Raw genomic sequence first — 25148 nt, 5'->3', positions numbered from 1 at the left:
ATGACTAAACAGTTACTACTTGGTCTCATTTGACTGTTTTCCTTTGTTTCTGCATTTTCTCATTTCTCCAATGAAACTTTTTTTTTTTTTTTTTTGGCTGCACTGTGCAGCATTTGGAATCTTAGTTCCCCAACAGGGGATTGAACCTGCACCCCCTGCAGTGGAAGCACAGAGTCTTAACCACTGGACCACTGGGGAGGTCCCTAATTAAACTTATTCTTTGGCTGAAGTTTTTTCACAGACGAAAGGTAGGCCAAGGACATGACAGGAAGGGACCGTAGGGTCCTGCTCCATTGCAGTATGTGTTTTTTGATTGTAGAGTGTAATCCGTTTACATTAGTAAATTAATAATTTACTACAGTAATTACTGATAAGGAAGGATTTGGTATTCCTTTTGGTTGTTTTCTGTATGTCTTAATAATAGCTTTTTTGTCTCTCATTTCCTCCCTTACTGCCTTCCTTTATGTTTAGTTGATTTTTTTCAGTGACACATTTTGGTTTCTTTTTCATTTCCTTTTGTGTATATTCTATATTTATTTTCTTTGTGGTTATGGTAGGAATTACGTATAATATCTATTTTAAACTGATACAGTGAATTGCAGACAAAAACTCCTATACAGACACACCTCCACTCTGTTATGTTATTGGTGTTACAGATTATATCTTTATATACTGTGTACCCATTAATGTAGACTTATAATTATTTTTTATGCTTTTGTCTTTTAAAATCTGTAGAAGAATAAAAATTATGAACCAGTATCACAGTAATACTGGTTTATATGTTTGTCCTTGTATTTACCTTTACCAGAGAACTTTATATTTTTGTATGACAAGTTACTGTCTAGCATCTTTTCATTTGAGCTTGAAAGACATGCTTTAGCATTTCTCGTAGGGCACATCTAGTGGTAATGAATTTTCTCAGCTTTTGTTTATCTAGGAATATCTTAGTTTTTCTCCCTCATTTTTTTTACATTTATTTATTTATTTATATTTTGGGCTGCATTGGGTCTTCGTTGCTGTACGCGGGCTTTCTCTAGTTGCAGCGAGTGGGCGTTACTCTTTGTTGCGGTGTGTGGGCTCTAGGCACGCGGGCTTCAGTAGTTGTGGCTCACAGGCTCAGTGATTGTGGCTTGTGGGCTCTAGAGCACAGCCTCAGTAGTTGTGGCACACGGGCTTAGTTGCTCCGCAGCATGTGGGATCTTCCCAGTCCAGGGCTCGAACCCGTGTCCCCTGCATTGGCAAGCAGATTCTTAATCACTGTGCCGCCAGGGAAGCCCCATTATTTCTTAAATAAGATCTTTGCCCCTTTCTCCCCCTGGGATTCCCATAATGCATATATTGGTCCACTTGATGATGTCATATAAGTAAGTCACTTAGACTCTGTTCACTTTGCTTCATTCTTTTCCTTTTTGCTCTTCAGACTCAATAACTTCGAATGACCTATCATCAATTTTGCTGATCTTTTTTTATGCCTATTGGAGTCTGTTGTTGAAATAATGAATTTTCAATTCAGTTGATGTATTTTTCAGCTCCAGAATATTTCTTTGGTTCTTTTTAATAATAATATCTGTCTCTTTGTTGATAGTCTCATTTTGTTCATGTCATTTTCCTGATTTCCTTTCATTCTTTGTGTTTTCCTTTAGTTCTTTGAGCACGTTTAAGACAGTTGTTTTAAAGTCTTTGTCTAATAAATCTGAAACTCTTTCTTTCTTTCTTTCTTTCTTTCTTTCTTTCTTTCTTTCTTCCTTCCTTCCTTTCTTCCTTTCCTTTCTTTCCTTTCTTTCTTCTGTGCTGGGTCTTAGTGGTGGCACATGGGATCTTTTGGTTGTGGCATGCTAACTCTTAGTTGTGGCATGCATGTGGGATCTGGTTCCCCATCCAGGGATCGAACCTGGGCCCCTGCATTGGGAGTGCAGAGTCTTACCTACTGGACCACCAGGGAAGTCCCAGCATGTGTTTGTATGCTTTGTGATCTTTGGTTGAAAACTGCACATTAGAGAAAATAACATACTCTCCCAGTCTTTGCACACTGACCGTGTATGGAGGAAAACCTTCATTAATGAGTCCAACATGAAGGTGCAACATTTTTTCAGGCCTTTTCTGAGCATATGTGTTCCCTGGACATGTGCTTTTTTTGTTTTCCTTTCTCCTTGTGTATTTACTTTTAATTTCCCTAAGAGAGTCACACCTGCTTCTTCTGTGAACCTTATATGTTCTGTTGTATTCCTCTGCCCATAATCTTTTGCCCCCATCTGTCCACATGACTTCTGTCCCCCTGTGGTTTTCACATGCCGCAACTCCTGCTACTGCCTTTCACGGCTTCCAACCTGAGACCCAAGATATACCACCATTCCTGGCTGACCTCCAAGTTAAGACAGTATTGAAACCAGTCCCTAAGGCAACCATAGACAGTCTAGAACATATCAGACATTCCACTTACTTCCTTCCACCAGGAGGGGGAAAACTGAGAATTGGGCCATTTCATCCCAACCACACTGGGGAGGGTGTGGAACAAGGGCAAGCAAACATGCCACAAAATTTCCTACTGTTTTTAGTGTGGGTTTTTCTTGATTAGGTGTTCTCTTGGTTGCTCAGGATCTTTGACTGGTTTCTAGAGTTCCCACAAAGCCATTTTAGTCAGTCTCTATTTGTTTATATAATATTTCCATGGGGAAACAAGGGCTTGGAGCTTCATAGTCTGACATCATCCTCATGAACACTTTGAATGCCCTAAATTACCTAAAGAAACTTTCTCATCAGCTTTTCCCCTCCCAGTGAAGTGTTATAAAAAATCAACAGTGACAGGATAATGTCTTGAATTAGATTCTTGTCAGACTATTTACTCTACCACATACAGTTCTCCTGAGCCAACATACTGTTGATCACCTACATGTCTTTACTTTGTTTACCAGTCCCACTACTGTTCATTTTTTTATAATTAAATTGTTAGAATGATCTGTGCTCAGGAATCATTTCTCTTACGAAGCCTTCCTTGGCGCCATTCCTGCAGTCTTCAGAGAGAGATAATTACTTCCACCTCCATTCGTTCAACAAGTAATTTTTTAGTCAATCATGCTTTTATAGTCATATAAATAATAGTTTTGAAAATCCAGTATTCTACATTAATATGTCATTTTTATGTACCTGTTATCTGAAAACAATGATCCATCTCTTCAGTGTTACAGACCATTTTTAAAGGATATAAGAGGGTGGAGGTGGGCGGTGGGATGAATTGGGAGATTAGGACTGACATATATACACTGATATGTATAAAATAGGTAACTAATAAGAACCTGCTGTATAGCACAGGGAACTCCACTTCCCTGTACAGTGGAAACTAACACAACATTGTAAAAAACTATACCCCAATTTAAAAAAAAAAAAAAAGAATATACGATATATACTCAATACCTCTGATGTTCAAGAATATTTGAGACCAATATATATTTTCAGTCTTTTTGCTGAAGAGTTTTGTGTGCAGTTTACTAGAAAATAAACTAGAAAAAAAGGAATTCTAGCCATTTAATCTTTATTCCTCTGGCTGCAGTGTTCCCACATTAAAAACGTGTTCAAACAGCCAGTGCAACTCGGGATCCATGGTTTTAAACGTGATAGGCAGTACATAACTTCTGAAACATAAAGTACTTTCCCATAACAAATAGGAATCAAATGCACTACAAATTTACAAAATCCTATGGAACTCAGAATGAAAGCACAACGACTCTACCTAGATCTATGTTTTTTAATCATACTTGGAGACGTTCGGCGAGAGGTTATACCCCAGTGAGCCCTCTATGCACAGGTGACCGTTATTAATTCATGTTACTTTCTACTCAGTTGGTTCCATGCTAACCCAGGTGAGCTATGTTGGAGCTTGTTGGAAGGGTGTATATGCAGTGGGTCAGGTTGTACCACAGGTGAGATGACAGAATGGAATGTGGGAAGGTGTGTGGAGCAGAAGGTTTAAGCATTATAGATGGGCGTTTCCCAGAGGGTTAAGAACTGTCAGTGACAGTCGAAATAGGGTATTGAGCAGGGAGCCAAGTAATTTTAAAAGACTGAAAATATTAAGCTTATTTTCTCAACTCTTTTGGGGACTTAATCAAGAAATGTGTTTCTCTTAAGTGCAGGCCGGAAAAAAAGCTTGGGTCCCTGTACCCGATCCTCACAGGAGCACAGCACTCAGTCACACCTGTCACTTGAGTGCCTGCTTGTCACGTTTAGAGTGTAACCTGGCCAAGTCTTCAAAACCGCAGGGATAAAAAGTGGTTCTTATCAATGTCGAATACAGTGTTTCTCTAAATTCAAAGAACTAATCACAAATATCAGCAGGTATATTTTGAATACATACTGTGTGTCAGGCATTCTCTCTAGGAGCTTTGTATTCAGTAGCTAACCAACAAAATCTCTGCTTTTGTAGAGCTTTTCTGGTGGCCTTGGAGAGGGTAGGGGGGTCTGGGTTGCAGAAACAGATAAGCAAATATATGTTCAGTGTTTAAAAATGCAATGAAAAAAAGTGTAAGAGAACAGAAAGTGACCTTTGGGAGGTGGTACTGTTTTCATATAGATAGGGTGGTCAGGGAAGGCATCTTTGCTAAAGAGTGCCATTGATCAGAACTCTGAAGGTAGTGATAGAGCAAGCCATGTTGGATATGTAATAAATATCACAAGCTTTTTTTTACTGTGAGATTATGTTTATTACAGGCAATTTAGAAAATGAAGTTAAGCTAATAGAAAAATTTATTATTGTATCTCCTCTTAGAACTAATCTCATCATTAATGTTTTGATACACCTCTTTGCTTTTTTCATATTTAATAGTTGCCTTTGACTCTGTTGGCTCTTTCCAGAAAAGCTGGTCATTTGTTTCTCAGCACTGTGTTTCACTTGATGTGAACACTGCATCCATTTAAAATTGTAAAAAGGTACACTGTGATTCTTTTTTCCTTTTTCTTAAAAAAATATTTATATATTTATTTTGCCCGTGCCGTGTCTTAGTTGCAGCTCACGGGATCTTTAGTTGCAGCATGCAGACTCTTAGTTTAGGCCTGCATGCAGGATTTAGTTCCCCGACCAGGGCTCAAACCCAGGCCCCCTGCATTGAGAGCGTGGGGTCTTACCCACTGGACCACCAGGGAAGTCCCGGGTACACTGTAATTCTGAGAAGATGAGACAAGGGCAAGAGTTTTGAATTTCATAGAATAAGGCTAAAGGAAATGTTTCTGACCTGATTTCATAAAACCCCACATTTACACTTTTTAGATTTTTAACCAAGCTTTAAGTTTATAGTTGGTAGAAATTTCTGGCAAGAACTTAGAATGGTATTTATTTTTGGTGTTTCTGTTCCTTTAATTTTGAAGTTCACTTATTCCTTAGAACTAAGGAAAAGATCCTGATCTCATGTGAAAGACTCATTCCCTTGTTTTATGTATTATATTCCTTTGTTACAGGCAAAGAAGAGTAAAACCAAAATGCCATCTCTGGTAAAGAAATGGCAGAGTATCCAGCGTGAGTTAGATGAAGAGGAGAACTCTAGTTCCAGTGAAGAGGACCGAGAATCAACTGCACAGAAGCGAATTGAAGAGTGGAAACAGCAGCAGCTGGTCAGGTAAAAGAAAGAACCATAGATGGGGTGGATAGTGGTGGTTGTAGCTGTGGTTTTAGAACCATCACGTTCTTAAAATCATAGCCCTTAATTTGATTCCTTTACAGACTTACCTAAGCAGTTTTTAGTTCATAGAAATGTTTATTTCCCTATAAAAATTATAGTCTAGCCTTTTTCAAAATCAGAAACATCAGATTTGTAATACTTCCCACTGATTGTTCCTCTTAGGCAAAGAGCTATCTTAACCCTGAGCATATGGGGAAAAATAGTCATCCCCATTTACCATGTAACTCCAAGAGACTCTTTTATATGTATATTTTTAAATTTTACAAATAATTTACAGACATAAAAAATAAAGAGGAGAAAACTTAATTAGAAATTTTAGTAAGAATTTAAACATAGCTAACTCAAATTTGTACTTATTTTCCTGGTTTTTGGAGGTACGCGTACTGAACGAGCAGCGTTCCTTGAGTGCGGCTGTTGCTCAGTTGTCAATGCGCGACGTGCAACACGCTCCTCTCAGAAATGCTGCCAGGTTGCAGGCTCATCTCTGATAGGTTCTGGCTTATCATTACTGCTGGTTCTTGCACTTGCAGCCTCCGTAAATGCAGTACTTAGGAAAATATTTGGGGGACTTTCCTGGCGGTCCAGTGGTTAGGACTCTGCGCTTTCACTGCTGAGGGCCCGGCTTCAGTCCCTGCTCAGGGAAAGATCCTGCATGGCGTGGCCAAAAAAAAAAAGTTGGGAGAGGATAGCCATCTTTGCTTCATAATTCAAAACATTTTCATTCTTAGATCCATAAACACTAATTGGGATAGTCATTCCAGTGAATTTTTTTGTTCCTAAAATATCTTTTTCTCTCTAGCCACTACATACCTGCTTTCAGCATTTGTCCCACTTATGAACCTTATCAAATAAATTTTAGCATATAGCAGTATAAAACCTGAAAGGTTTCTAAGGAAAATGCGATAGTCCCAGTTCTTGTTACAAAATACTGGGTGAAGGAGGTTGTTCAGATTTATTTATTATTTATTTATTTTATTTATTTTTGGCTGTGTTGGGTCTTAGTTGCAGCACACGGGATCTTTGTTGAGGCATGTGGGATCTTTTGTTGCGGCGCGAGGGCTTCTCTCTAGTTGGGGCATACTCGTTTTCTCTTCTCTAGTTGTGGTGCGCGGGTTCCAGAGCACGTGGGCTCTGTAGTTTGCGGCGTATGGGCTCTAGTTGAGGTGTACGAGCTCGGTAGTTGTGGCGCTCGGGCTTAGTTGCCCCGCAGCATGTGGGGTCTTAGTTCCCTGACCAGGGATCGAACCTGCATACCCTGCATTGTAAGGTGGATTCTTTACCACTGGACCACCAGGGAAGTCCCAGGTTGTTCTTCAATGAGAATACTGTATTTCCTTTTTGACCTTACATTTCCTTACTTTTGCAAGAATGTGTTGTTTTCCTTCAGTATCTTCACTCATCAGTCTTGAATTTGAGAAGATTCATCTAGATTATGGTCCTCTTATCACTCATAGTCTGAGATTTTACTTATCCAGTCAATTTTACCGTCACAATTAGAATCTACAGTGCCTCTGTCTCTTTGCATTTATCTGATTGTATAATATTGGGGAGCAGTAGGGGAGACTATGAAGATGTTGTCTCCAGACTTCTTTTTTACTTCCTTGAAAGGAGTTGCACTGTTTTGGGCAACACAATAAGAAAACTGAGGGATGGTATTAGTGATAATTTAATTCACTTTTGTATCATCCTTGTAGATGATTCCATTATTCTTCAGCTTTCTTACTAGTTTAGTCTTTTTTTAATATTGCTGGGAATTGAGTAATGATTAATTCCTACAATGATGAAATAGCAAACTATTTCAAGATGATGGGAAGTCACAAAGATTCTGTAATTAATCTTAGCTTATTTTAGATTTATAAAAGGGTCTAACGCACCCATTCTGGTAATTGTAAGTTACAATCTGAGTTTTTGCCGTGCTGCGAAGCTTGTGGGATTGAACCCAGGCCCTCGTCAGTGAAAGCATGGAGTCCTAACTACTGTACCACCAGGGCATTCCCTAGAATCTGAGTCTTAATCGGTTTTATAAATGACTGAATAAGCCATGAGAGATCAATCCTAATTAGAACTGATCAAAGGTGAGTCTCAAAAACATTAGGTCCAACGGTCCCTGATGGTATGTTAAGAGTTAAATATACCTTCCTATGTGTTAAATATATCTAGGATAAAGAATCATAACTCCTAGAGGCCAAGAAATACTTTTACAAGAATGTGTTATTTTCCTTCAGTATGGCTTCAGTGGTTACTGGGGAGATATAAAAACAAATATGCACTTACATATAAATTAAACTGTAGAGAAGAGTGCTTTGTATGTGTTTGGTTGACCTATCAATTAAGAAATTTGGTGAAGAATAACGCTGGTACTTAGCTGAGAAACTTGAAACATTTTCATGAACATAGATACCATATATCACATTTTCGGTTTCAGTTAGCTTTTATTTGCTAGGAAATAAACAGTTTCGTTCCTTTTCTTTCCAGTGAAGTAATTTAATCTGTATGTTGTTTTCACAGTGGCATGGCAGAGAGAAATGCTAATTTTGAAGCCCTTCCTGAAGATTGGCGAGCAAGACTGAAGAGAAGAAAAATGGCTCCAAACACATAGTTTTTTAAATTGTTTAAATTTTTATTACTGTTTTTGTTTGTTTGTTTTTGTTTTGTTTTTTTAATCATTTCAGAGTCTTAACCAGTCTTACTGTTGTCAATAAACTATAAATGTTATGAGGGAGAGCATATGAATTTCCTGGGCAAGAGTATACACGTACAAAATTGCCACATTTGTGAAATGTAATTTTTCTGCTTTGCTGGAAGGTGAGGTGACTGAATGCTTTGACCTGGCTGCCTTTATTCTCACGCTGGCACCCTCAGCTGTTAGGTACATTAACCTCATCAGTCTGGAACATGCGGCTCATGAGTATGACACCTCTGTAGAGGACTCACTAACGAAAAGGGAAGGATTTTCCTGCCTCATAGAGGCTTTTGTAGTTCCTAGTGTGGCGCTCTCTCTCTCATTAACTTCTTCAGAACAAGTGCAATTAAGAAAGCAGCTCTATATTTTGCCTTGCTTATCTGGGATTATAGGAATCTCTTTCTGACCTCTTCCTCTAGTCTGCCACCCCTGAAGTGCTGAGATATATCAAGTCGTTCACCTTGTGCTAACAGATGGCCACACTCTTCAGAGTATTCTTTCTCACAGATTCTAGAACTGATAAAGATAGCTCAGTCATTTCACATACTAGGTGGCATATTTAAATTACAATATAGGTGGCAGCAGCAGCAGGTGTTAATGTCTTTGATTTTGAGAACTTCCCCCTCACATATGTGGCAGTAAATGTAACAAAAGCCACTGTATGTATTGATGTGTCTCCATTGTCTTACCTTGGTCCAAAGTTCACCTTCCATTTATGTGTGAATGTATTCTGCATAAAATTCCAGTATTTAAAAAGCAGTTTACTGTTTTGTACTTTCTATTGTATCACAATCAGGTAAAAGTCACTTTAAACTGAAGAAAAAGCAAATTGTGTTTTAAAGCTGTTTGTATTTCTCCAGTTTCTGACCTTGTAAATTTGTATATATGCACTAATAAAGCTTTTTTTATACTTCTGATTGGTTATTCTTTTGCTCCTGTTTTGCCTGTTAACTCCACGATTATGTAAACCAAGACTTACTTTAAGTCAATTGTTTTTTCTAATCAAGTATAGTGTAAGGTATGTGCAAACATTGAAGAACAGCTCCAGGAAAAAAAAGCATCAGGATCTTGAGCCCGTTGCGGGGTGCGAGGACGGGGTTAGAAAAACAGGCCTCTAGTACCAGAAGGTGTACGGTGTGACTTAAATTTTGGAGCTTGTAGTCTATAATATTAGCTAGTGTTGGGCCTACTTAAATCCTGGAAATGATGTAATGTGGTTAATATTGTGAAAAAAAGGTGCTTTATATTTTTTCCACTAATTACAGAAGTTATGTATACTTATAGTCATGTAAAGTTAACCAAAGACAACAATAGTTAGAATTTTATTCTAGTATGTTATATGCATATAATTGTCTAATCAGTGTCATGTATGCTTGTGTGTTGGTTTTTTTACCATTATGTATTTAGGTGACCGTTTTGTATATAAATTGTTTTTCTGGGCTTCCCTGGTGGTGCATTGGTTAAGAACCCACCTGCCAACGCAGGGGACACGGGTTTGATCCCTGGTCTCGGAGGATCCCACATGCTGCAGAGCAGCTAAGCCCGTGCACCACAGCTGCTGAGCCTGTGCTCCAGAGCCTGCGAGCCACAAATACTGAGCCCTCGTGCCTGGAGCCCATGCTCCCACGGGGGAGGCCACTGCAGTGGGAAGCCCATGCACCGCAACGGGGAGTGGCCCCTGCTCGCTGCAGCTAGAGAAAGCCCGCACGCTGCAGCGAAGACCCAATGAAGGAAAGATAAATTTTTAAAAATCAAATTCTTAAAAAACACATGTAGCATAAAATTTTTAAAAATAAAAAATTGTTTTTCTTGTAATTTGCGTAGAGCATGTTTCTGGAAATAAAGGCTGTCAACTAGCCATTAATAATAGCTTTTGCTTTAAGTGCCTAACAGTTTTCCAGACTTCTAGGAATTGGTACAGGGACGAAGTGCCTTTGTCCATCTCCTGCCAGAAAGGAGCATTTTTTAGAATCTTGACAATTTGATAGTCAAAATGTGTGGTTTTAATTTACTAACTTGTATGTTTTCAATGTAGGAGGTAATTTTTCAATTGTAGCTATGGGTTGGAGAGAATATAAGGTGAAAGAGGGGAAGCGGCTCCCTTTGAGCAATACTCAACAGTTTCCTAAAGCTGAGGAACAGCTACTTTGTTGTTGTTTTGGGCCCGGCCACGGGGCATGCGGGACCTTAGTTTCCCAGCCAGCGACCGAATCCGTCTCCCTTGCAGTGTAAGCACGGAGTCTCAAACACTGGACCACCAGGGAAGTCCCCATCAATGCAATTTCTAATCCCCAGAAGCCAGGCTGCAATACTGTATGAAAGCAATGAGTGAATCCTTGGTACCTCAACGCCAGTCTTCGACTTTTCCCCGATCCCCCACCCCTTGCTCGGAGGCGGAGCCTCGCTCTCCGGAAGCGCCCCGCCGCCCCGCCCTCCCGCTTCCGTCTCGAGGTTGCTAGGCTACTGGGGCCCTAGTCGAAAGCAGTGTCCCGTGAGCGTGGCGAGCGTGTCTTGTGGCCGGTGCGCGACTGGGCCTCTACCTGCGGACCGTGTGCCCCGCCTCGCTCACGCTCCTCTGTCGCCACAGGCTCCGCACGCACCCCTGCTGCCCCGGACGGGCCGGGGCGCGGAGGCGGTAGCAACCTTCCCTCTGCAGTCGTAGGAGATCTCTACGCCCCGTCCCGCGACTCTCCGGGAAACTGCCCTTCGCCACCTTCTCCCTGACCAGGAAGCCCTGAATCCCTGAATTCCGTTTTCAGAGCCCACTCTCCGGGCCCCTGACCTTTCTTTTCCACCCACCCCGAGACGACTGCGCCGGACCCCTCATCCCCTTTTCTTTCACTTTCCTGCAGCGACCTGGTGGTGGGCATCTCCCTCACTAGCGGGGGGGAGGGGGGGGTGGGGAAAGAAGCATGGGGCCAGCAGGGGTCCTGGCGCCTCCGGCGGAGGAGGCTGGAAGACAAGCCACTCTCCCAAATTCTTCAGGTGCGCATCCGGGCCTCGTGGCGGGTCCTTGCTTATCTGAGGAGAGGTTGGGTTGGCAGGGAAGATGGAGCGGTACCGCAGGGTTTCCTAAAGTAGCGTGGGAGCTGCGAAGCGGAGGGAGGGGACGTGGGTAAATTTCGACAGTTTTTCAGTTGTCCTGCTCTGGTTTTTTAGCGTCTCCTGTGTAATCAACTGCCCTTTTGGAAATTGGGCAGGGATTGTTGCTGGATGCCGGTGTCGCTGACTGGTCTTCAGCATACATACCATGCAGAAGTAACATGTTCCCAGCTTTGGAAACAGAGCTAAAGCAGCAGGTCGGTACACACTCCTCTCCAGGCACTCCACGGAAATCCAGTACTAGATCCGCAGGTATATTCTGGTGGCACCTTTTTCTGGCTGGAGATCTCGATCCCAAAGATAGAATAATTTGCACAGATGTCTTTCACATGGTTTGTTTACAGAAGTTCTCAGGTATAGTGTCCTCTGCAACAATGCTGGTGTACTTTTGTTAAGAGTCAGTATTATTCTTATAACAGGCTGCTATAATAATTACTCTATAATTATGAAAGCACTTTGCTGATTGAGATGGCCTATCGTTTCACAGACTCTTCCTGATCCCTATGAAGACTTTATGTACCATCACCTCCAGTACTATGGCTACTTTAAAGGTAATATCTCATTCTTATCTAGCAACACCTTTCCTGGGTTCATGAAGTAAATTGTTTGATCAACTGAGAGAGTTGTGCTTGGATAAACTGATGAATTTTTCCAGCACCACCGTTAGTGAAAGAACTTCCTTTCCCTACTGATATGCTGTGTTACCTCTGTTGCGTGTCCATTTATACAAGGGTCTGTTTGTCTGTCCTTGCACCAGTACCACCCTTTCTTAATGACACCACATGGCATTAAAATAGTCTTGATATCTGGAAAGACATGTCCTCCCATATTGTCATTCTTCAAAAGTGTCTTGGCTCTTCTTACCTTTTTATATAATTTTAGAATTGGCTTGTGATGCTTAAAAAAAAATATGGGATTACATTGAATCTATAGATCAAATTTGACAAGAAATGAGAATTTTCCAATACCAGGTTCTCCCATCTATTAATATAGTCTAATTCTCTAATTTACTTAGGTCCTCCTTAATGTCTGCCAATAAGATTTATAATTTTTTTCATAGAACTGCATATTTGTATGGTATTATAAGTGGTATCTTTTTAAATTTTGATCTTCTAACTTTGCTCCTGGTATTTAGAAATAAAATTTAGGTTTTTATATTGATTTTATTTCTATCAACCTTGTTAGACTTTCTTATTAACTATTTCATTTTGTAATTTGTTGAAAACTGAATTTCCAGTTCACCAGATTCAGCAGAGCCCTCAGGACAAAGCAGCTCCCACTCTGAGTGCTCCACTTTCACTCTGAGTACTTGCCTTCACTTGGTCGTATAGCTGCCTCCCAGTTTTCCACTTTACCGTACTGCTTCTCAAGTCTTCTCCTCAGCATGAAATGGAGAAAATGATGTTTAATTCCCATAAATTAGAATGTGAAAGCTCTTTGGAAAATGGGTTGTATTCATTGTAAAGGCGTGTGGTGGCAGGTGGTGACTAGAAGGCGGTTTGCTAGTAGTAGTGGTTTGGGTGTTGACCTACGTGTTGGAGGTGATGAACTAGCCTTCCAGCACGTTTCATTAAACTGCCTATTCTTAGCTGAGAGGGGCAGTTTACCAAACTCTGCTACGCACCAGCATGTTTGGAAGAGTAATCCTCGATACCTGTTGAGTGGCTCTTTTGGGGAAACAGCGGATTTGATACCGGACCCCTTGCAAAAGGAGAAGCGTCTGTGTGAGTAATAATCAGTGTTGTATGACCCCCAGAACCCTCACTTCCTTGAGCAACAGCTCCCAGTGTTCAGGAGAACGTGGCCTAACGTGGGAGAAGCCAGGGGAGCAGGCTTGGCCACTGTTTCTGACATCACTCAAAAATGTTCTCTCTTGGGGCTTCCCTGGTGGCACAGTGGTTAAGAATCTGCGTGCCAATGCAGGGGACACGGGTTCGAGTTCTGGTCCGGGAAGATCCCATATGCCGCGGAGCAACTGAGCCCGTGTGCCACAAGTACTGAAGCCCGCACTCTAGAGCCCGTGTGCCACAAGTACTGAAGCCCGCACTCTAGAGCCCACGTGCCACAACTACTGAGCCCGCACGCCTAGAGCCCATGCCCTGCAACAAGAGAAGCCACCACAGTGAGAAGCCCACGCACTGCAATGAAGAGTAGCCCCCTCTCGCCACAACTAAAGAAAGCCCGTGTGCAGCAGCAAAGACCCAACACAGCCAAAATGAATAAATAAAATTTTTTTTTAAATGTTCTCTCTTAAAAAACAAAGAAAGAATTTTTTTAAATGAAAAGAAAAATAACAAAACAAAACAAAATTCTCTCTAGATCTGCTTTGGATTGTAGGTTTAAATTAAAATACTATGCATTCTGGATGATCTTCCTCCAGATTGTTGTAAAATTTGTTAAAACTCCTTGGTCAAGAGTAACACATTGATTTTTTTTCATGCAGTTTTGATGGATATATTTGTTAAGGCTCTTTGCATAAGAGTGGTGGAAACCAATTCCAACTAGCTTAAGCAAAAATAATTTTTTACAGGGATTCCACAAGTTTTTTCTGGAATCCAAGGGTAGGAATGCAGTTGAATTTCTCCCTCAGTATATATCCAACCAAACATCAGTTCACTTCTCTTTATTGCACATCCTTCCCCCACCCCAACCCTCCCCCAGCTACCGTCATCTCACTATTGAAACAGCCTCATAATTGGTCTCTTGGCTTCTCTTGTTCCATGATGCCCCCTTCCAATCCATTTTCCACACAGCAGTGTTCTTTTTTATGTGCAAATCTGATTGTGTCCCTTTTCTAGTTAAAAATCTATGAATGACACAAGACCCAAAAACCATAAAATATAACACTGATAATTTTTACAGCAAAAATTTAAATTTCTGTATAGAAAATAGTACCATTAGTAAAGGAAAATAAGTGGAAAAAAATTTTGTGACAAATATGTCAAAGGATTAATTTCCTTAACATAATAACTCTTACGAATCAGTATGTAAAAGATGACCAAATAGAAAAATGGACAAAGGACGTGAGCAAGGAGTTCATAGAAAAGAAAACACAGTCAACAAGATTTATGAAAAGATGCTCAATTTCACCTCTAATTAAAGATACAAATCAATATGTCAAGGTACCTTTTTTTTAAATTTTATTTTATTTATTTATTTTTGGCTGCATTGGGTCTTCGTTGCTGCGCGGGCTTTTCTCTTGTTGCAGCGAGTGGGGGCCACTCTTCCTTGCGGTGCTCGGGCTTCTCATTGCGGTGGCTTCTCTTGTTACGGAGCACGGGCTCTAGGCGCACAGGCTTCAGTAGTTGTGGCTCGTGGGCTCTAGAGCGCAGGCTCAGCAGTTGTGGCGCATGGGCTTAGTTGCTCCGCGGCATGTGGGATCTTCCCAGATCAGGGCTCAAACCCGTGTCCCCTGCATTGGCAGGCAGATTCTTAACCACTGTGCCACCAGGGAAGCCCCCATTTTTAAATTATGAGATTTGGGCAAAATATTTTTTTTTTTTTTTGGTCAGGAGATTGGAGAACACTCTCCCACACTGCTGTTAGGAATGTGAATAGATAAGATTTTTTAGAAAGGCAGTTTGGCAATAGGTGGAAAATGTAAAATGGTACTTAACCTTTGATGTAGCAATTCCATTTTCATTTTCAAATATGTATCTTATATTTTTGCTCATCCCAGTGCCCAGAAGGCTTTTCCATTCTGTGTCCCAGAGCTCCTGGCAGGGAATAGAAAGGCAAGGGTTGAGCAAAGGAGACTGTTAGGATGGAATGGCTCAGGAGCCAGCTGACTACCCCCCTTCAGCTTCCTCCTGCCCCATTTGCTGACACTGAAATAACATTGATAAGAAACAATTGCCAGTCTTAATATAATAAAAAATGTAAAATGCAAAGTCAGCTGCTAGAGGTAACACAACAATGTAAATGAATTTTAGTTAGAGTATAACTGATAACCTGACACCTTTTTTCCCCCCTGTTTTGATCACTGGAGTGAGGAAGATATTTTTCTTTATCTTTGTAGCAAAGCATTTATTATGTTGTTATTGTTGTTTTTTAAACTAGAAAAGTACAAAGGAGGTAAAAAGGAATGAGTTATAATGTGCTCGTTTCAAAAAAAAAAAGAAGAGAAGGAAAGGAACAAACGAACAAAGGAAAGAAACCAAAAAAGAAAGAAAAGGAAATATATGTATAAGGTTAGAAAATTCAAATGGTAGGAAAAAAACACAAAAGGAAATTAAGAGCTCTCCCTGCCCCACCCTTAATATAGCCACTATTGTAATCATTCTTTTCAGGAAAAAGAAAATATATCCTCAAGTGTCTATATATTTTTTCTTTTTAATTGCTCATAGGGATCCTATACATAATCTTTTATTTTTTTTTTTGTTTAAAAATAGAGCCTTTTCATATGAGCACAAGAAACACCTACCTCATTCTTTTTAGAGCACCTACAGTATTCCATCCCATTAACATGTCATAATCATTTTAACTTCCCTTTTGTTGGGTGCTTTGGTTGTTTGCACATTTTTATTATTTGAACATTACTGCAGTGAGCATCTTTGTATATGTATCTTGACGAGCTTTTGTTAAGAAAATCTATAAAGTAATTTCTAGCAGTGGGATTGCTGAATCAAGGGTTTGTATGTTTTAGATCTTACTAGACACTGCCAAATTGCTTTCCAGAACGTTTGCACCAATTTGCCTTTTTGTCAGCAAGTTACGAGAGTACTTGTTTACTTACACCTTTGCCAGGATGAGTGTGAAAACACATAAATGTTTTTCCTGTCTGTTAGGGAATAAACTGTTATCTCCTTGTCATTTTGATTTACATTTCTTTATGAATGAGATTGAGCAGCTTTACCATCTTTTCAAATGTTTGTTGCCTTTTCCCCCTGCCTTGAACAGTGGGGGAAATATTTAGACACAGAAATGCAGGGGCCCAAAGTGGGGGCGGGGGATGGAAAGGGATAGGGGACACGGGCAGGAAAAATAAAGATCCATCGGACCAACCATACCTCTTCCTTCCTCTTTCTAGGGCCTACCTGTCTATCTTCAACTGTGCACAGACAGATAGAAGCTGTGAACAGAGGTATTTCATGTCCTTCCAGACCAGAAAACGGAAACTCCTTTACGGGATTGTCTCTTCCTCCTGCTCTCCCCACTAGAGCTGGGAGTTACCACTCTAGGGGCCTTCAGCCTTTCCTTCCCCTTTCCCTTTCTTTTCATTCTTCCTCCCATTTCCTTTTTTCCCCCCTTTCTCCTTGAACGCCCTTGTTTTCCTCTCTTTTTTCCCATTCTTTATTTCCCAAGAACTCTTCTCTCTCTTCTGCCCCTGCTCACGCCTCTGCCCCTATCCACCTCCCTGTTTTGTAAGTCCCTCTGTCCTTTGAATGGTTATATTATGAACTTGAAATTTAATTTGTAGATTGTTTCACTGTAGTTAATAGAGTTTTATGTACTTTTTTTCTGAAATGCTAGTGGTTGAATTGAAAGTTTTCTTTTTTGCCTCTCTCTAGACAAAAATACTAACACACATTAAGTAACTTTTATTTGTAACCCACTGTTGAAATGTCTTTGACCCATTAACGTTGATTTAAAAAAAAGAAAAAAGTTTCTTCTAACTTACTCTAAAGCTTTACATTTAAATGTTTAACAGACTAAGGCAGAATTTTAACTTAACATTTTATAGTTTTGATGCTGTCATCCTGTACTAAATCTCTTTGAAGGAGAAACACGTCATAGGATTGCATATCTGTGCTAATGTATTAATACAGTGCTTAAAATTACTTATTTGTTATAGTTGAGCAGTAAAGTTCCCAAGGAAGAAAAGGAAACTGTTCACTCATTCCCTTTCCCTTTGGCAGAGTCCCTTATGCTGAATTCACCACTTCTTAAGAGCAGACAGCTTCTTCATGATGACCTTGGTGAAGTAAACTCACGTCTTCGAGAACCCCGAGATCTCTTTGCTTTTTTCTCCAGCAGTGGGCCACTGCAGGCTCCAAGATGGCCAATAGAATGTGAGGTCATCAAGGAGAACATTCATCATATTGGTAATGTGACTTACGTGTCATGGTCTTGCCGTTCTGACAGACTATATTACAATTTTAAGTTCTGCATACCAAAGTACAAGACGGGACAGATTCACCATCTGTTAGCTCACCCTTAAAATATTTAAGCTCTGGGAAACTGGTATACACTCACCAAAGTCAAAAGTTACACTCATGTATAAACTAGAATGCTCCTGAGTTTATTGGAATGGGAGGATACCTTTCTAGAGGCCAAAATATATCAATACTTAAATCTGTTTTCTAGATTATTCCCATTTCAGTATGTTTGGTTGAGTTTTATGAAAGTTGTATTTTTACCAGCTTTGGTATAATTGATGAACGCCATGTATATAATACCAGAATGTAGTTTTTACTGGTTTTTTTCCCACAGTTTTATTGAGATATAATTGACATAAAACATCGTATTAGTTTAAGGTGTACAATATATATTGCAAAATGACTTTCACAGTAAGTCTAATTAACATCCATCAACTCACATGGTTACATTTTTTTCTTGTGATGAGAACTTTTAAGATTTACCCTCATAGCGACAGAAGAGTTTCCAACTAACTCTATCAACCAAATTTTTAAAAAATTTTTATTGGAGTATGGTTGATTTACAATGTTGTATTAGTTTCAGGTGTACAGCAAAGTGAATCAGTTATACATATACATATATCCACTCTTTTTTTTTAGATTCTTTTCCCATATAGGCCATTACGGCGTATTGAGTAGAGTCCCCCATGCTATACAGCAGGTCCTTATTAGTTACCTATTTTATGTATAATATGTGTGTATTATGTGTGTATATGTCAATCCCAGTCTCCCAATTTATCCCTTCCCCCACTTTCCCTCTGGTAACCATAAGTTTGTTTTCTACATCCGTGACTCTACTTCTGTTTTGTAAATAAGTTCATTTCTACCCTTTTTTTTTATATTCCACATATAAGCGATATCATATGATATTTGTCTTTCTGTGTCTGACTTCATTCAATATGACGGTCCATCCATGTTGCTGCAAATGGCATTATTTTGTTCTTTTTTATGGCTGAGTAATATTCCATTGTATATATATACCACATCTTCTTTATCCATTCCTCTGTTGATGGACTTTAGGTTGCTTCCATGTCCTGGCTGTTGTAAATAGTGCTGCGGTGAACACTGGGGTGCATGTATCATTTCAAATTAAGGTTTTCTCCAGGTATATGCCCAGGAGTGAGATTGCTGGGTCATATGGTAGTTCTATTTTTAATTTATAAGGAACCTCCATACTGTTCTCCATAGTGGCTGTAACAATTTACATTTCAGCAACAATGTAGGAGGGTTCCCTTTTCTGCACACCCTCTCTATATTGTTTGTAGATTTTTTGATGATGGCCATTCTGACTGGTGTGAGATGATACCTCATTTTAGTTTTGATTTGCATTTCTCTAATGATTAGTGATGTTGAGCATCCTTTCATATCTTTGTTGGCAATCTGTATATCTTCTTTAGAGAAATGTCTGTTTAGGTCTTCTGCCCATTTCTGGATAGGGTTATTTGTTTTTTTGATATTGAGCTGCATAAGCTGCTTATAAATTTTGGAAATTAATCCTTTGTCAGTTGCTTCATTTGCAAATATTTTCTCCCATTCTGAGGGTTGTCTTTTCATCTTGATTATGGTTTCCTTTCTGTGCAAAAGCTTTTAAGTTTCATTAGGTCCCATTTGTTTATTTTTATTTTTATTTCCATTTCTGTAGGAGGTGGGTCAAAAAAGGATCTTGCTGTGATTTATGTCATAGACTGTTCTGCCTATGTTTTCCTCCAAGAGTTTTATAGTGTCTGGCCTTACATTTAGGTCTTTAATCCATTTTGAGTTTGTTTTTGGTATGGTGTTAAGAAGTGTTCTAATTTCATTCTTTTACATGTAGCTGTCCAGTTTTCCCAGCACCGCTTATTGAAGAGGCTGTCTTTTCTCCACTGTATATTCTTGCCTCCTTTGTCAAAGATAAGGTGACCATATGTGCGTGGGTTTATCTCTGGGCTTTCTATCCTGTTCCATTGATCACTGTTTATGTTTTTGTGCCAGTACCATTCTGTCTTGATTACTGTAGCTTTGTAGTATAGTCTGGAGTCAGGGAGCCTGATTCCTCCAGCTCCGTTTTGCTTTCTCAAGATTGCTTTGGCTCTTCGGGGTCTTTTGTGTTTCCATACAAATTGTGAAATTTTTTATTCTAGTTCTGTGAAAAATGCCACTGGTAGTTTGATAGGGATTGCATTGAATCTGTAGATTGCTTTGGGTAGTAGAGTCATTTTCACAATGTTGATTCTTGCAATCCAAGAACATGGTATATCTTTCCATCTGTTTGTATCATCTTTAATTCCTTTCATCAGTGTCTTATAGTTTTCTTCATACAGATCTTTTGTCTCCTTAGGTAGGTTTCTTCCTAGGTATTTTATTCTTTTTGTTGCAGTGGTAAATGGGAGTGTTTGCTTAATTTCTCTTTCAGACTTTTCATCATTAGTGTATAGGAATGCAAGAGATTTCTGTGCATTAATTTTGTATTCTACTACTTTACCAGATTCATCCATTAGTTGTAGTAGTTTTCTGGTAGCATCTTTAGGATTCTCTATGTATAATATCATATCATCTGCAAACGGTGTCAACTTTACTTCTTCTTTCCAACTTGGATTCCTTTTATTTCTTTTTCTTCTCTGATTGCTGTGGCTAAAACTTCCAAAACTATGTTGAATAATAGTGGTGAGAGTGGACAACCTTGTCTTGTTCCTGATCTTAAAGGAAATGGTTTCAGTTTTTCACCATTGAAAATGATATTGGTTGTGGGTTTGTCATATATGGCCTTTATTATGTTGAGGTAAGTTCCCTCTTTGCCTACTTTCTGGAGGATTTTTACCATGAATGGGTGTTGAATTTTGTTGAAAGCTTTTTCTGCATCTATTGAGATGATCATATGGTTTTCCTCCTTCAGTTTGTTAATATGGTTTATCACATTGATTGATTTGCATATATTGAAGAATCCTTGCATTCCTGGGATAAACCCCACTTGATTATTGTATATGATCCTTTTAATGTGCTGTTGGATTCTGTTTGCTAGTATTTTGTTGAGGATTTTTGCACCTATGTTCATCAGTGATATTGGCCTGTAGTTTTCTTTCTTTGTGACATCTTTTTCTGGTTTTGGTATCAGGGTGATGGTGGCCTTGTAGAATGAGTTTGGGAGTGTTCCTCCCTCTGCTATATTTTGGAAGAGTTTGAGAAGGATAGGTGTTAACTCTTCTCTAAATGTGTGATAGAATTCACCTGTGAAGCCATCTGGTCCTGGGCTTTTGTTTGTTGGAAGATTTTTAATCATAGTCTCAATTTCAGTGCTTGTGATTGGTCTGTTTATATTTTCTATTTCTTCCTGGTTCAGTCTCAGAAGGTTGTGCTTTTCTAAGAATTTGTCCATTTCTTCCAGGTTGTCCATTTTATTGGCATAGAGTTGCTTGTAGTAATCTCTCATGATCCTTTGTATTTCTGTTGTGTCAGTTGTTACTTCTCCTTTTCCATTTCTAATTTTATTGATTTGACCCTTCACCCGTTTTTTCTTGATGAGTCTGGCTAATGGTTTATCAATTTTGTTTATCTTCTCAAAGAACCAGCTTTTAGTTTTATTGATCTTTACTATCGTTTCCTTCATTTCTTTTTCATTTATTTCTGATCTGAACTTTATGATTTCTTTCCTTCTGCTAACTTTGGGGGTTTTTTGTTCTTCTTTCTCTAATTGCTTTAGGTATAAGGTTACGTTGTTTATTTGAGATGTTTCTTGTTTCTTGAGGTAGGATTGTATTGCTATAAACTTCCCTCTTAGAACTGCTTTTGCTGCATCCCATAGATTTTGGGTCTTCGTGTTTTCTTTGCCATTTGTTTCTAGGTATTTTTTGATTTCCTCTTTGATTTCTTCAGTGATCTCTTGGTTATTAAGTAGTGTATTGTTTAGCCTCCATGTGTTTGTATGTTTTACAGACTTTTTTCCTGTAATTGATATCTAGTCTCATAGCATTGTGGTTGGAAAAAATACTTGATACGATTTCAGTTTTCTTAAATTTACCTAGGCTTGATATGTGACCCAAGATGTGATGTATCCTGGAGAATGTTCCATGACCACTTCAGAAGAAAGTGTATTCTGTTGTTTTTGGATGGAATGTCGTATAAATATCAATTAAGTCCATCTTGTTTAATATATCATTTAAAGCTTGTGTTTCCTTATTTATTTTCATTTTGGATGATCTGTCCATTGGTGAAAGTGGGGTGTTAAAGTCCCCTACTATTATTGTGTTACTGTCGATTTCCCCTTTTATGGCTGTTAGCATTTGCCTTTATGTATTGAGGTGCTCCTATGTTGGGTGCATAAATATTTACAATTGTTATATCTTATTCTTGGATTGATCCCTTGATCATTATGTAGTGTCTTTCTTTGTCTCTTGTACTAGTCTTTATTTTAAAGTCTATTTTGTCTGATATGAGAATTGCTACTCCAGCTTTCTTTTGATTTCCTTTTGCATGGAATATCTTTTTCCATCCCCTCACTTTCAGTCTGTATGTGTCCCTAGGTCTGAAGTGGGTCTCTTGTAGACACCATATATACGGTTCTTGTTTTTGTATCCATTCAGCCAGTCTGTGTCTTTTGGTGGGAGAATTTAATCCATTTATATTTAAGGTAATTATTGATATGTATGTTCCTATTACCATTTTCTTAATTGTTTTGGGTTTGTTATTGTAGGTCTTTTCCTTCTCTTGTGTTTCCTGCCTAGAGAAGTTCCTTTAGCATTTGTTGTAAAGCTGGTCTTGTGGTGCTGAATTCTCTTAGCTTTTGCTTGTCTGTAAAGGTTTTAATTTCTCTGTCAAATCTGAATGAGATCCTTGCTAGGTAGAGTAACCTTGGTTGTTGGTTTTTCCCTTTCATCACTTTAAATATGTCCTGCCACTCCCTTCTGGCTTGCAGAGTTTCTGCTGAAAAATTAGCTGTTAACCTTATGTGTATTCCCTTGTATGTTATTTGTTGTTTTTCCCTTGCTGCTTTTAATATTTTTTCTTTGTATTTAATTTTTGATAGTTTGATTAATATGTGTCTTGGCGTATTTCTCCTTGGATTTATCCTGTATGGGACTCTCTCCGCTTCCTGGACTTGATTGACTATTTCCTTTCCCATATTAGGGAAGTTTTCAACTATAACTCTTCAAATATTTTCTCAGTCCCTTTCTTTTTCTCTTCTTCTTCTGGGACCCCTATCATTCGAATGTTGGTGCATTTAATGTTGTCCCAGAGGTCTCTAAGACTGTCCTCAATTCTTTTCATTCTTTTTTCTTTATTCTGCTTTACAGTAGTTATTTCCACTATTTTATCCTCCAGGTCACTTATCCGTTCTTCTGCCTCAGTTATTCTGCTATTGATTCCTTCTAGAGAATTTTAATTCTATTTATTGTGTTGTTCATCATTGTTTGTTTGCTCTTTAGTTCTTCTAGGTCCTTGTTAAACGTTTCTTTTATTTTCTCCATTGTATTTCCAAGATTTTGCATCATCTTTACTATCATTAATCTGTATTCTTTTTCAGGTAGACTGCCTATTTCCTCTTCATTTGTTTGGTCTGGTGGGTTTTTACCTTGCTTCTTCATCAGCTGTGTGTTTTTCTGCCTTCTCATTTTGCTTAACTTACTGTGTTTGCGGTCTCCTTTTTGCAGGCTGCAGGTTCGTAGTTCCCGTTGTTTTTGGTGTCTGCCCCCAGTGGCTAAGGTTGGTTCAGTGGGTTGTGTAGGCTTCCTGGTGGAGGGGACTGGTGCCTGTGTTCTGGTGGATGAGGCTGGGTCTTGTATTTCTAGTGGGCAGGACTGCGTCCGGTGGTGTGTTTTGAGGTGTCTGTGACCTTATCATGATTTTAGGCAGCCTCTCTGCTAACGGGTGGGGTTGTGTTCCTGTCTTGGTAGTTGTTTGGCATAGGGTGTCCAGCACTGTAGCTTGCTGGTTGTTGAGTGGAGCTGGGTCTTAGCGTTGAGATGGAGATCTCTGGGAGAGCTTTCTCCGTTTGATATTACATGGAGCTGGGAGGTCTCTGGTGGACCAATGTCCTGAACTTGGCTCTCCCACCTCAGGGCACAGGCCTGACACCCTGCCGGAGCACCAAGACCCTCTCAGCCACACGGCTTTTGGGAAGTCTGAGGTCTTCTGCCAGCCTTCAGTAGGTGTTCTCTAGGAGCTGTTCCACATGTAGATGTATTTCTGATGTATTTGTGGGGAGGAGGGTGATCTCCACGTCTTACTCCTCTGCCATCTTGAAGGTCTCCCCGCTAAGGTACTTTTTAAAACATAAACCACTCCTTTGAGGAAAGAAGTTGGTTTTCATTGACCCAGTATGTAATTTTCTTTGTTCACTTGCTTAATTTCTTCTAATCACTCTCAGACACAGTGACCCACTACAGTGAAAGTCAGGAAACCTGATTCCGTCTGCCCCTTGCTGATCATGAGTCACTGGGGAAAGTGCTAGACCTCTCTGAGCTGAAGATTTATTTTCCCTCCAAACTCTGGAACTCCATACTCCAGAGGCCCTCCTTTCGACATGCTGCCTCCCCCTTCTGCACAGGTCCTAAGAAGAAAGCATTTTTTAAAAAATTTTATTGAAGTTTAATTGATTTATAAGGTCATGTTTCAAGTGTATAGCACAGTGATTCAGTTATGTATATATATACATATATATATATATATTCTTTTTCAGATTCTCAGAAACGTTTACTATTTTTTTATCATATTTTGAGTTGATTGGAGTTTTTTGTGGGAATGGTGGAGACATTTTTTTATGACATTGTTTGCCATATCTTTGAGTTTTTGATGCAAGTACAATCTTTAGCATTCATTTTATGAAGGATTTTCAGAAGTGGGGACTTCTATGATTGCTGGAACACTCATGTCTCTGCTTAAGACTGCTGATAAACAACTGGGTGTTTCTTATTTTCTCACTTTCCTCTTACAATATTCATTCATTGTATATTCATTAAGCATCTACCATATGCTAAGTATAGTGCTTGGTGTTAGAAATATAGTGATGAGCAAATGGAGACACTCAGAGCTCACAGACTAGTGAGGAAGTTAAAGATAGAACCAGGCAATTGCATAGCACTTGGTCCCTCTGGGAACACTTAACCCCAACCTGGAAGTTCAGTGAGGGCTTCCAAGAGAAGTTGACACGGAAGCTGAAATCTGAAGGATGAGTTAGAAGTGATCCAATTGAAAGGATCAAAGCAAAGTATTCCAGTTAGAGGAAACAGAAAAAGAACAAGACATGTTTGGGTAACCATGGAGCCTTCAACATGAAAGAAAAGAGATGAAGCTGAAGATACAAGGATTGGCTCAGTGTCTTAACTGGGGACAGAACTGCCCTTAGGGTGTTTGGAAATTGTCAGGGGGCACATTTTGAGTTGGCACAATAGCTGAGAAGTCTTAAGGTCATCTGTCCCTACCCTGTAGAAGTGGGTTTTTTTGGGGTTTTTTGTTTGTTTGTTTGGCTGCGTTGGGGCTTCATTGCTGTGCGTGGGCTTTCTCTAGTTGCGGTGAGCAGGGGGCTACTCTTTGTTGTGGTGTGAGGGCTTCTCATTGCAGTGACTTCTCTTGTTGCGGAGCACG

The 25148-nt window shown here is 39.5% G+C and overlaps 2 protein-coding genes across 9 annotated transcripts in view; both read left to right on the top strand.

Annotated features, from left to right (window-relative positions):
- FNBP4 (formin binding protein 4) overlaps positions 1 to 9246 on the top strand; it is a 39181-nt gene extending 29935 nt beyond the window's left edge. Inside the window, exons 16-17 of the mRNA XM_059931613.1 lie at positions 5449 to 5606; positions 8178 to 9246. Of these exons, the coding sequence (XP_059787596.1) occupies positions 5449 to 5606; positions 8178 to 8268 (249 nt within the window). The 3' untranslated portion in view covers positions 8269 to 9246. The remainder of the gene's footprint in view (positions 1 to 5448; positions 5607 to 8177) is intronic.
- Positions 9247 to 11247: 2001 nt separating this feature from the next.
- Positions 11248 to 25148, top strand: part of AGBL2 (AGBL carboxypeptidase 2) — a 40240-nt gene continuing 26339 nt past the window's right edge. For 7 of the 8 annotated variants that reach the window (XM_059931606.1, XM_059931610.1, XM_059931607.1 and 4 more), the window contains exons 1-6: positions 11248 to 11337; positions 11512 to 11651; positions 11942 to 12005; positions 13044 to 13178; positions 16484 to 16537; positions 17313 to 17498. In XM_059931606.1, coding sequence (XP_059787589.1) covers positions 11616 to 11651; positions 11942 to 12005; positions 13044 to 13178; positions 16484 to 16537; positions 17313 to 17498 — 475 coding nt within the window. In that variant the 5' untranslated portion in view covers positions 11248 to 11337; positions 11512 to 11615. The remainder of the gene's footprint in view (positions 11338 to 11511; positions 11652 to 11941; positions 12006 to 13043; positions 13179 to 16483; positions 16538 to 17312; positions 17499 to 25148) is intronic. The other variant, XM_059931609.1, reaches the window with a different exon arrangement.

This window comes from Balaenoptera ricei, chromosome 8 (assembly GCF_028023285.1).
Source record: "Balaenoptera ricei isolate mBalRic1 chromosome 8, mBalRic1.hap2, whole genome shotgun sequence".
NCBI classification, from domain to species: domain Eukaryota; kingdom Metazoa; phylum Chordata; class Mammalia; order Artiodactyla; family Balaenopteridae; genus Balaenoptera; species Balaenoptera ricei.
Note: the sequence above shows the minus strand (reverse complement) of the source record. Positions and strands in the feature narration are given on the sequence as shown.